This window comes from Microtus oregoni, unplaced genomic scaffold, assembly GCF_018167655.1.
Source record: "Microtus oregoni isolate MIOR12 unplaced genomic scaffold, Mior012 000019F_ref0000042, whole genome shotgun sequence".
NCBI lineage: Eukaryota > Metazoa > Chordata > Mammalia > Rodentia > Cricetidae > Microtus > Microtus oregoni.
The window spans coordinates 39,813,081-39,825,921 of NW_024543078.1; the positions used below are offsets into that span (position 1 = coordinate 39,813,081).

Genomic DNA, 12,841 nt, shown 5'->3' on the forward strand with positions numbered 1-12,841 from the left:
ACACAGCTCTTATGCTCCTATTTTTCTTAGTTTTATTCTCTTTTGCACATGAATATTTTTCTGTGTGTATGTCCGTGAACCACATGTGTGCTTGGTGCCCAGAGTCCTAAGAGAGCTCTGGATTTCCACCAAGAACTGGGGTTACAGGCAGTTTGAACTGCCTTATGTGGGTCCTGGGCACTGTACTTGAGTCATCTGGAAGAGCAGAATACAGTTTTAGCGGAACCACCTCTCCAGCCCTCTGTTACAGGATCAGTGCCATGTTGGCATTCTTGCCGGGTCTGGGTGCGGTTGTTGGGCTCCTAGCACTAGCAGTGGTTAACTGTGGCTTACGTTTGCATTGATTGTGAAGGTTGCGGTGCATCTGTTCACACCTCTTGTTTGCTCACACACAGTTTCTGCCCGATTGTCTCTTCTGGGAAGGCAGGACTGTAGATGCTGACTACTTGCTCTGTGTTGATCGCAGGACCACACATTTACAGACACACGTGCACTCACATACACCCCGGCCTTCATGGTTTTGGATGCCTACAAGTTCCTGTATAATCTGTGTTTTACATAGTAAAATTCTACTACCTTAAAGATTAGATATTTTTCCCTGCCACAAAATATTCCCCCCCCCCCATCTGGCCCTCTTTTAATGCATATCTCTAGTCTTTCCTGACCATGTGAACAAACTTTAAACTGCTAAGCTACATGAGAGCCAAGCCTCAGGCTCTCGGCCTGGTCACAGATGTCTTTGACTAGGAACTGTATTTAACCCGCAACCCTGGAATGCCAGTGTCCTGCACAGTGGCAGGTGGTTTTTGGGTTTTTTTGTTTGTTTGTTTGTTTAACTTAGTTTTTTCTATTTATCATTGGAAAGGCTGTTTAAATGATCTGCTATAAGGCAGAGTTTCCTTTTTTTTTTTTTTTTTTTGAATTTTCGAGACAGGGTTTCTCCGTAGCTTTTGGTTCCTGTCCTGGAACTAGCTCTTGTAGACCAGGCTGGCCTCGAACTCACAGAGATCCACCTGCCTCTGCCTCCTGAGTGCTGGGATTAAAGGCGTGCGCCACCACCGCCCGGCCAAGGCAGAGTTTCTTAAAGGGGCCATATCTGTAGTTTTTCCAGCTTTCTCAGGCCCTGTGTATTCGAGCCTCACAATGGGTACCAAAACGTAGTTTGTTTTTTACTCTTTACTTTTTGGGGCCTGCCATCCAGCTCCCACATAAATACATGGAGTCTTATTCTTACTTACGAATGCACAGCCTTGCCTTGGCTTGTTTCCAGCCAGCTTTTCTTAAATTATCTTGTCTCTCTTTTGCCTCTGGGCTTTTATCTTTCTCTATTTCTGTGTACCTTTCTTTTCTTCTTACCTGTGGCTTGCTGTGTGTCTGGGTGGCTGGCCCCTGGAGTCCTCCTTGCCTCCTTTAGCTCTTTGATCGCCCCTCTCAGATTTCTCCTCCTAAATATTTATTTGCTCTGCCTGCCAGCCCCACCTATCCTTTCTCCTTCCCAGCTCTTGGTCATTTAGATCTTTATCAGACCAATCAGGTGTTTTAGACAGGCAAAGTAACCCAGCTTCACAGAATTAAAAGAAATGCAACATAAAAGAATGCAACACATCTTTGCATCATTAAACAAATGTTCCATAGCATAAACAAATGTAACACATCTTCAACTAATATTCCACCACAGACATGCTCTGTTATGTATGGGTCTATTCCTTGGTAATTTGTTATTCTGTTGTCAGTTTATTGTAGGTTTATGATGTCTCTGTGTCTCTAGGGCAAGACCCTCTACGCATGCCTGTTTTTGCTTTGTGAGTACCTGAATAACAGTTTATCATGACTTCAGGATGTCTCTGTTTCTTTCTATAGGGCAAGTCCCTTACCTTATGTTAATTTTGCTTAGGCCTCGCTTTGATGTAGTTACACTCAGTTAAAAGATTCCCCAAAATACTATTGGTGTTTTCATGTCAATTACATTTTCATGTGTAGATTAATTTAGAAGAGTTGATGAGTTTAAGTTACCAAGTTTTCCTACCATGAAAATAATCTCTCTCCATGTTTTGAGTGTCTCTGTTTTCTTTCTTTCATTTTTGTCTTTTTGAGATAGGATTTCTCAGTGTAGCCTTGACTTTCCTGAAACTCACTCTGCAGACCAGTCTGGCCTCAAACTCACAAACTCACTCTGCAGACCAGGCTGGCCTCAAACTCATAGAGATAACCTGCCTCTGCCTCGAAAGTGCCGGTACTAAAAGCTAGTGCCACTACTGCCCAGCTCTATTTTCTTTATTAAAATTAAAGAAAAAAAAAACAGGCATCCCACACCCAGATAACGTGATTGTCTTAGTTAAGGCTTCTCTTTCTGTGACAAAGACACTGTGACCAAAAAGCAAGTTGGGAAGGGAAAGGTTTGTTTAGCTTACACTTCAGCATTGCTGTTCATCACTGAAGGAAGCCAGGGCAGGAACTCACACAGGGCAGGATCCGAGAGACAGGAGCTGATGCAGAGGCCATGGAGGGGGTATTGCTTACTGGCTTGCTTCCCATGGCTGCTCTGCCCACCTTCTTATAGAACCCAGGACCAGCAGCCCAGGGGTGGCACCACCTACATGATCTGGGCCCTCTACCATTGATGGATAAATGAGAAAATGCTTTATAGCTGGATCTCAAGGAGGCATCTCCTCAGCTGAGGCTCCTTCCTCTGATGACTCCAGCTTGTGTCAAGTTCACACACAAAACTACCCAGCAGAGTAATAGTTTTTGCTTGTTCAGGCTTTTAAAATATTTTTTTAAAAATTTTTTGATGGTGTTTGGGATTGTTCTAAACATGTTCTTTACATTGAAGAGAATGTATTGAGAGGAACTTTGCACTGCTTATCCTAAAAGCACGCAAAGAAAAAACTGAGTTCTGTTGTTGGGGAAGTGACTGTGGTGGACGTGGAGCATAGTGTTATAGATAACATGAGGGTGAAAGTGAAACTCTGGTCTGAGATTTCCTAAGTTTTTGATATTTTGTAATAAAAATTCCCACATTAGCTTCCTTTAATCTCAGTGTCAGCCTGTTACCCTCCGGGAGCACGTGATTTTCGAAGTGGATCCCTCCAAGGTTCTGAGCAGTGTCTGTGTGCACTGGTGTCTTGGTGAACTCATGGCACTGATTTCATGTAAGCGTTATGATATTAAGAAATTCATCACCAGGCAGTGGTGGTGGCGCACACCTTTAATCCCAGCACCTGGGAGTCAGAGGCAGGGGGTCTCTGAGTTCGAGACCAGCCAAAAAAAGGAAGTAGTTCATCCCAACCCTGTTTGAAAAGCACAGCCAGTGTCCTAATTTAGGCTAGTGTTGATGCCTTTGAGGAGTCTAGGGGGTCGTAGGAGGCCCATGCAGTTTAACCAAAGCTCAGGTGTGCAATGGATTTTGTTTCTATTAGGCCCTAGCCCTTCAGAATGAGGTTAGCAAGGGCTTTGGATCCTGCCTCCAGGTTCCTATCTTCAGTGAGCCACCACATTGTAGAAATGTAACCCAAATAAACCCCTTCCTCCCCCAGTTTGCTTTGCCCATGGTGTTTTACAGCAATAGAAACCCTGACCAAGATAGACTGTAACCTGAAACAGTGAGCTAAGAGAAACCCCCTTCTTCCCCTGAGTTGCCTTTGTTAAGGTATTTTATCATAGTGACCAGGAAAGAAGCTCAGGCAGAAATTGGTTCCGAGAGTGGGGTAGTTGCTGTGATAAGCTTTGCCATGACCACGTGTTTTGTGGGAGGATGTGGAAGAAGTTTATAACTTTGGGCTTAAAAAGCCACTGGATGCCGTGTGAAGGATTTAATGGGCTATCGAGAGATCCGGCTCATCAGGCTTCAGAGGGAACAAACAGAGCTCTAACAGGAGCTGGGATGGGACAAATCTTGTGATTTTTTTTCTTTTCTTTTCTTTTTCTTTTTTTTTTTTTTTTGCCAAGAATTTGGCTGCATCTCTTCTGTCTTGTGAAAACTTGAGTAGGATTAAATTTGAAGGTTGATGGACTAATCTTTGTTTGGCAGAGGAGAGTCAAGGCAGGATGGTATTCAGGCTGGTGCTGAGGAAGCAGCCGTCAATGGTAGAGAGATCAGCACCAATGTAGAGAAGCCTGCCATGTTATACTGGGACAAAAGGAAGGATATCCCAGGGTAGGACCTCACCCGTGGGAGGCCTTATCCTGTAGAGAAACAAATTCATTTAAAGGAATGAAACTTAACCTGAAAAGTTTCCCTGCTCCTTAAGAACACCTTCCCAGGGCTGGAGAGATGGCTCAGTGGTTAAGAGCATTGCCTGTTCTTCCAAAGGTCCTGAGTTCAATTCCCAGCAACCACATGGTGGCTCACAACCATCTGTAATGAGACCTGGTGCCCTCTTCTGACCTGCAGGCATACATACAGACAGAATATTGTATACATAATAAATAATTTTTTTTTTAAAAGAACACCTTCCCAGGAGAGTTTGTCCTCAAGGTCTGCATGCAGTGTAGTCCCAGGAGCCTGGTTACACCTTGAGCTGGCAGCAGAACTTAGCATTGTAAGCTTTGTATACTTGGTTTTAAAGACAAAGATGCAAGGATCATGAAGAGCAGCTGAGGCCAGGTACCCTGTGGCTGGTTGTAGTCCCTGTGAACAGCTGTTATGTGGAGCTGTGAAGGCGAAACGTCAGGTTCAGTGGAGACCCTAGGATGTCGGAGCTGCCAAGAGCATAGGACATCTGCCAGCGAGAGCCGCAGGTGTCAGATGGAGCCAGCTTGAGCTTTAGAGAGAAGCTGGAGGTGCTGCAGCTGGCAGAATTCAGGGGGTCAGGGATACCCCAGCCTTTTAGAGCTAGATGTTTATGCTCTAAGTTCCAGATGCTAGACAGGAAAGTGTAGGGTTTGGTATTTCACCTGACGGATTTTAGTTTTATTTTGGTGTGACTGTTTTATTCCCTGGTTCTTCCCTTTGAGAATAAAACATATTCATTCTTGCTAGTATGTGTTCAAAGTATATAGCTTGTTTTTATTTTAGAGGCACTCACAGTTAGATGGGATTTAAAGTGTTGGAATTTTTAAAGACTATGGAGACCTCTTTTTAAAAATGATTTATTCTTATTTTATGTGCACTGGCGTTTTGCCTGTAAGAATGTCTGTGCGAGGGTGTCAGATCCCTTGGAACTGGAGTTACAGACTGTTGTGAGCTGCCATGTGAGTGCTGGGAACTGAACCTAAGTCCTCTGGAAGAGCAGCCAGTTCACTTAACCACTGATCCATCTTCTCCAGTCTGACTGTGGTGACTTTTAAAGTTGTGCTGTGCTTTATATTCTGAAAGAAGCATGAGACTTTGGGGACAGGAGGTGGAAGAATATGGCTTAGAGAGATGTGTTTGTGCGCTCTGTTGACCAGGGGCAGGGATTTAAGACAGTATGTGTGTATATGTGTGTGGTGACGTGCACATGTGAACCACAGCATGTGTGTGGAGGTCTGAAGACAATTGGCCAGGGAGCTGGTTCTCTTCACCCACCTTGTGGGTTCTAGGGACCAAGCTGAGGCTGTCCGGCTTGGTAGCAGGTATTTTTACCCTCTGAGCCATCCTGCTGCCTTGTTTTTTTCTCCCAGCTGTTTTGGCAATTACCTTCCTGAGTGTCTTTAATAAGGCATATTGTTTCGTTAGAGTCATTCCTAGCTGTTTTATGTAATTTTGTTGCTATTAATAATGGGACCATCATAAATTATAAATGCCACCTCTGGGGACATATGAAAATACAGTTGGTTCCTGGCCTTTTCTTCAGCTCTCTGCGTTTGGGAAGATCCTTTTCTTCCTTTGTTAATATGAATCCTCCAATGGGTGTTCTAGTTGAGCTTTTCTTTTTGAGTGTTCTGCATCCATCGAATTGTGTGGGCTTCCCCCTCTTCATTAGATTTTCAAATGTTAGACCACATCTGCATTCCCAAGATAATCCAGCTCAGCACAATGAGCTTTTCATATGCTAGTGGATTTGGTTTGCTAATAGTTTTGTAGGATTTTTGAATCTGTGTTGTGAGACTCTTCTGTACTTTTTTCCCTTTCTCATGTTTTTAGTTTTGGTAGCAATATTTTTCTTATAAAATAAATGATATTGTATCAAGTTAATAGTGTTTTTCTCCTTCTCTTCCTTCTCTTTTTCCTCCCTTTTTCACATATTAATCTCCACCCCCCATTTCAGAGCTAAGAATTAAATCCAAGGCCTTGTGTATGCTCGGCAAGGGCTCCACAGCTCAGGTACATCCCCAGCTCTGGGTTCTTTTATTAGACATCAGCAAACAACCAGGTTATACCAGTGGCACGGGCCTGTCCGATCAGCACTCTTTTCTTTCTTTCTTTCTTTCTTTCTTTATTTATTTATTTTTATTTTCGAGACAGGGTTTCTCCATAGCTTTTGGTTCCTGTCCTGGAACTAGCTCTTGTAGTCCAGGCTGGCCTCGAACTCACAGAGATCCGCCTGCCTCTGCCTCCCGAGTGCTGGGATTAAAGGCGTGTGCCACCACTGCCCGGCTCCGATCAGCACTCTTACTTAAATGTTTCCACTTCCGTATTGGAGGTCAATAGTTGGATTTCTTTCCCAGTTCACTTTGAGATTCTTCCGTTAGCATATGAGTGAATCAGAAGGAATCTACAGACGTGGTCCATCCATGTAATGGGAGGAGAGGTGAGTCCTGGGCCCCTGGAAGGCACCAAATCTCCCTTTCTCTCTTTGCCTTGTTTTGTTTTCAAGGCCATGTAGTTTGTTTCCTTGGTTCCTTCTCTCCCTTCTCGGTGCGGTAGTTCATACTTCATTTTCCCTGTAGAGTTCTTGGCCTTGCCTGACAGATACGTGCTAACTGATGCAGTTTGCCCTCGTGCTCACATGTGCTTTCCTGTGTGTTGTCCATTCCTTTCCTGAGTAGAAGACCTGGACTTCCCCACTTCTCAGACGTGACTCACGGTGGCCAGGAGTAGTTTCTCAAGCAGTGTACGCATGAAGTGCACTGTAAGGCTGAAGGGGGCCTCATTTGGCAGAGTGTTTCAGAGCCCTAGAATTCAGGTCGAGCAATGACAATATGGCATGGACATAGAGCGATCACTAGGGTTCTTGGCCAGTCAGCCTAGCCAACTTGGTGAGGTTCCAGGCCAGTCATGGGCCCTGTTTGTCTTAGTTATGGTTTCCTATTGCTGTGATAAGACACCATGGTCTAAAGCAACTTGAGGAGAAAGGAGTTTATTCCAGATTATAACACTTGAGTCATACTCCATCAGGGAAAGAAGTCAGGCAGGAACCTGGAGGTAGGAACTGAAGCAGAGGCCATGGAGGGGTGCTGCTTACTGGCTTCTTTCTCATGGCTCGCTTAACTTCTGCCTCAGCATCCAGGGCCAGCAGTCTAAGGGTGGAACTTCCCTCTGTGATCTGGGCCTACCCACAGTCAGTCAGGAAGATGCACAGCAGGCTTTCCTACGGTCAGTCTGAGGGGCATTTTCTCAGCGGAGATTCCTCTTCCAGAGTACTCCGGCTTGTGTCAAGTTGACATATAACTAGCCAGCAAGCCTGAGACGTGACACCTGAATTTGCCCTCTGACCTCTGCATGCATGCGCATACATGTGCTTGTGTGCACCTACACAGACACACGGACACAACACAGCACAGCTGTCATTGTTCAGTTTGTGTGTGACACTCTGAAGCTGTTTTGATCTTGGCTTTTGGATTCTTAATGTTTAACTTTGCTGTAACACACCAGTTCTAGCTGTACCCCCAGCCCTGAGACCTTCTGTGCCCTGAGGAGTGGGGTCTGCACCATCTTCTTGTTCCTCAGTCATGTGCTGGCAAGCTTTGTCTCTGGGGATGTTAAATGAACCAGAGGACAGGGATGTCACAATAATAACACTCTTCATCCCTAGGGACCATTTCTTCCCCTCCGTCTCTCAGAGTCCCAGCTCTGTGGTCCCTCCTTGAGCTGCTCAGTGTGAACAGCCCTCCTCTGCCTCCAGGACACCCTAGGGCCTCCTTGCCTGTCCTGTCCCCCAGCACCAAATCAGCTGCTTGACATAATGAGTTTTCTCTACTAAGACACCTCATGGGGACCTTGATTGATATGACAGGAGGAGCAAACCTGTCAGTTCCAAATCTTGTCAGAATCCTGTGTGGCATCTGGAAGAACCTTCTGATGATGGATCTGGTCTCTGTTTAGAGCCAAACTCTTGCTCAGCATCTGTTTGGTAAGACTGTGTGGACACTTGATTTTTCCCAGGTACTGTGGAAGGGCAGAGATAAGCGCTACCAGGACAGACTAAGTCCCTGCCTTACTGGAGCCTGCAGTCTAGGGTTAAGGCTTCTGGGTTAAGAATTTTAAATTTTAACAACAAAGGCAGCAAGGGGAGGGGGTATAGAAATTACATTATCCCAAAATTCAAAACTTGGACTTATTGAAGGAATCAATCAAGAACACAGGAAAGTGGTTCTGAGATGGAGACAATGCTCAAACAGATCCGACAGAACCTGGGTCTAGCACAAATGGGATTCAACATCAGAAAGGAAAAAAAATAAACAAAAAAAAATCTGATTTAAGATGGACAAAGGACTCGGGATGACTCCTTCCCAAAGAAGATATTCAGATGCTGAAAGCATGTGAGAAATGCTCAACCCCATTGTCACCAGGCAGGTGGCAATGGCTCCAGTGCAGTGCAGCACACTCGGCCCAGTGAGGTGACAGTGCCAGGTCCTGGATAGGACTTGTGAAATTTGAACTGTGTGCATTGCTGGTGCAAATCCACGGTAGAATAGCCACTATGGACAGTGTGGCAAGTCCTTAAAATTCCTTTAAATAGAATCACCTTATGACTGAACAATTCCACTTCTGGTATAGCCAAAATAATTGTAAGCAGAGACTAGAATAGATGTTTGTACACCAGAGTTTATATTTATAGCTGGATTATTTCAGCAGCTAAGATATGGAGGCAGCCTAAGTGCCCTTGAATAGATGACTGGAAAGAGAAAATTTGGCTACTTTATGCAGTGGAATTCAGCCTCGAAAAGGAAAGAAATCCTGACACGTGCTGCAGTACAGATGAGCCTTGAGGATATTATGGCCAATGAGACAAGCTAGTCACTAAAAGATGAGGATGTAGTGATTCTGCTTATACAAGGCCCAAAGTGGCCATTATCAGGCAGAAAAGGCAGACATGGGGAGAGTTTCATGTGGGAAGGTGAGAAGGTGCTGGCTGTGGATGGAGGTGATGACTGCCAACACTGGGGTGCTCAGCACTACTGAGTTATGGCCTGAATGCTGATGTCTGAAGACTGCCCTCCAGGTGCCCTCTCTGGGGAGTCTGAGTGCTGTAGAGCCAGCCCCATGGATAGTGAGTGTATTGCGGGGGCTTATGGACCATTGTGAGGGGTTACTAAGGACTGGAACATCTTTAGGCAGCTGCATCACTGAAAAGCCGATTCCAGCATGAGTGAGGACCCACGAAAGCTGCATCCCGGGAGCTCCTCACTTAACAGCTCACTGCTCCCACAACCTGGGGTGTCTGAGACTTTGTGAGTCCTTTTAACTTACTGAACTGTCCGAGCCAGATGACCTGTCTGCTTGCTTGCACTCTCTTTCTCTCTGCCCCTCCCATTTTCTAAGATGTGTGTGTGTATGCGTGTGTGTGCCAGTGGAGGCCAGAAGAGGGTGTCATATCCCCTGGAACCAGACTTATATGTGCTTGTGATCCACCTTTTGTGGGTGATAGGATCCACACTTGAGTCCTCTGACTTCACAGTCATGTACATTTTGTTAGCTTCCTAAGTCTTTTTCAGACCCCCTCCGCCTTCCAGGAGGAGATGTTGAATTGGGAAGAAATAACAGCAAACACTGTCATTTCCTGAAGGAAGAAACACAAGCCTCTTGTTGGAATGATCTTCAGACACTGGTTAGGGTGTTCTTAGCTGCTTAAAGTGACCATCAGATGACACGAGCCCAGGTGTGAAGAAGACAGCCTTCACACTGACTTTTGCTGTGTAGCCATCAGTATCAGTCCGCCCCGAGACCGCTGTCTGTGTGTGGTTTGGGAAAGCAGGGCGGGCCTTATCATCCAGGGTACACAGTTGGTAAGTAGCAGCAGATAGCTCGAGATCCTGGGAGGACTATTACAATTTTATATATGTTGTGGTAAATATTTTAATTAAAATGTACCAAACAGTGACTTCAACTGAACCTCCCACGGTGCTGCTGGGCTTGGCTTTTCCTTGAGTGGAGCACAGAGGACAGAACTGATCATCTCTTCCAACAACGCTTACCTAACACATTGTTTCCTTTGTGTTTAGGGCTCAAAACTGGGGCGGGGAGTTACCCTGGCTCAGACTTCACAGCGCACCTCAGCTCGAAGATCCTTTGGAAGGTCTAGGAGGTTCAGCATCACGCGCTCCCTTGATGATCTTGAGGTAGGTGGATTGGACTTGCTGACCACTGTGGGCCTTGGCCACTCTTTCCCCTCTGTTCCCCTCCAGCGCTCTGGCTCTTCCCTCTGGGAGCCTACTGGAGTCTTCCCCCTTAGCGGGAGCTTCTAGAGCATGTGCTAGACTGTCCCTATCCCTCAAAGTACCTGAGTCACCTGGACCCCCACACTGGGGAGCCCTGGTCAGACAGGAGTGTGTTTAATCCTGTGGGACAGTTAAGGTAAGGCCCATTTCTGTTCCTTCCTATAGACCCGATCAACCAGATCAAAGGCCATTTTAAGAATCGGTTTTATTCTTCTGGGGAGTTTTAGGCTTCCAGGAACTAGAGGGAAGGAAAGTACAGACCCTGATGGTGGCGCACCAGTCATCTCTACATGAGGGCTGAGGACTTGTCACGGCCAGTGGGCACTGTGGGTGCGCTGCTGTTAATGACAGCACAGCAGCACTGACAGGCGGGGTCTCTGCTGTGTGGGGCACGTGTGCCATGCCATACTAGCCGACACAGCACATACAGAGCAGTGACAGCTCCCAAGGGCCTCTGTGCTCTTCCTGTCCCCTCTCTGAGCCATTTGCACCCACAGATCATGCTGCTGGGTTTCCTGGTTTATGAATTCTGACGGGCACAGTTGCCTGCCATGCTTTGTTCTGCCACTTTCCAAACGCAGGCCATTTGCTCTCAGGATTTATTTTATGGCTTTCTGTGGCATGATCTATAACCTTGTGGCGGTTAGACTCCTCTGTCTGATGGAAATGTGGGGGAAGATGAAGTGTCTGCTCTAAGGAAGCTGTGAGTGTTCCCTACACATCCCCTGCACACATGTGGTGGTGCTAGGACGGCTGTGTAAGTGGAAGAGCTGAGTGTCCGTGTATGTCCCTAGTGACGTGAAGATCAGCTGCAGGGCTGTTCCATGGCCTAGAAGAGAAAAGTCAGTTCCTGGTGTTAGATGGGAGGCTGTGTGGCAAGGTCTGGCTGAGCCTGGGGACCCGTGAGAAAGTAGATCATGGCTCACCTGCTTCCAGGCGGGGGTTCCTGCCAGGGGTGCTTACGTCTCCACTTGTGTGAGAAGAAGGCCTCACTGGTCTGAACTTTGAGCATGTATATAGCTTCATGGTGGATGTCTGAGAAACTGTTGTAGAAGTTTGGGCTACTGCTTTGCTTCTCTTCATGTTTAGGGATGGGCTGGTTCTACCTGCTGGCCAGCAGTGGAGTCTTGCTGTTGTCAGCAGTGAGAAGTGAGCGTGGGCTGGTGTTCCAAACCTTTCCCTGCTGTCTTCAGAGTATCACAACAAGAGGGTTGTCAGTATGGCCACTGGCCTTGAACTCACAATTCTGTGTGGCTTCCTAAGGGATAGGATTGCAGGCCTGTGTCAGCGTGTCTTGCTGACCTGGCCTCTTTACAGAAAGGAAGCCCAATTGTAGACCAGTTATTAAATGCTTCTTGGGTCACATGACAGTGAAGCTGTGGCTTTTCATCATATGGGTAGCCTCTTATTTAAACTTTCTGAATTTCTCCTAAAGATTTCAAAGTGCAGAAGCTACAAATAGTCCTGACCACTTGGGGACTGGGGCCTGTCCGTCTGTGCTCTGCATGGCTGCTGTGGGTGTGCTAGGAACGTCCTCCTAGTCTCTGCATCCGTGGGCTCCACTACCCTGGGGTGCAGCTGACCCTGGTGACCAGGGCTGCTGTGGAGTACAGCAGAGTGCTGGGATGCCGTCCTGATGACTAGCTACTGAGTAGCTCTGCTCGCTGGAGGACACATGGCAAGAGGCTCTCTGTGGTCTGCAGGCAGCTGGAGCGGAGACAGCCTCACTGGATGATGTACGGTGCTACCTCTGTTGTCTTGTGCCTCTCAATCCCAGCACTCTCTGGCTACTGCTGGATGTCAGCCCTGTCCTTCTAAGGACTCAGGTAGTGGTCTAGGGATGGTCTGTGATGGATGCAGTCATGTGGCACAAGGTGTCCATGCTCTTGTTCTCTCCTGCCATTCTGAGGCCTCCCTCCCTCCCCATCCATCCTTTTAGCTGAGGTCTTCCTGCCGCATCCCCTTTCCTCCTCATAAGCCTTTACATAGTCTTACCTGGGCTTATGCTCCTCACACACAAATGTGGCCGGGCGACCCTGTCACGGTCTGATCTTTCTGGGCATCTGTTTTTGATCCACTTCATCTTGAGGTGACCTATTTGCTTCTCTATGTCTTCCACATTCACTGGTTAGAGCACTTACCTGTGTGGCCATAGGTGTGGATACGCTGGATGTGAGTGATGTGGAGCCTGTAGCCTGCTCCTCCCTGCCTGGGCGTATCCTGATTGTGCTGGACTTGTCCCAGGAAAGAACCAGTTCCACACTCATGGATGGTTTGGTGCCTAGAAACTGACCATTGTCCCATGTAGAAACTTTGT

General features: G+C 46.8%; 1 protein-coding gene across 5 annotated transcripts in view; it reads left to right on the forward strand.

The window, feature by feature from the left end:
• The window catches only part of LOC121459742 (regulator of G-protein signaling 12), a 99,884-nt gene that overhangs the window by 25,746 nt on the left and 61,297 nt on the right, over positions 1-12,841 (forward strand). For all 5 annotated transcript variants that reach the window (XM_041669720.1, XM_041669722.1, XM_041669721.1 and 2 more), the window contains exon 3: positions 10,309-10,425. In XM_041669720.1, coding sequence (XP_041525654.1) covers positions 10,309-10,425 — 117 coding nt within the window. The remainder of the gene's footprint in view (positions 1-10,308; positions 10,426-12,841) is intronic.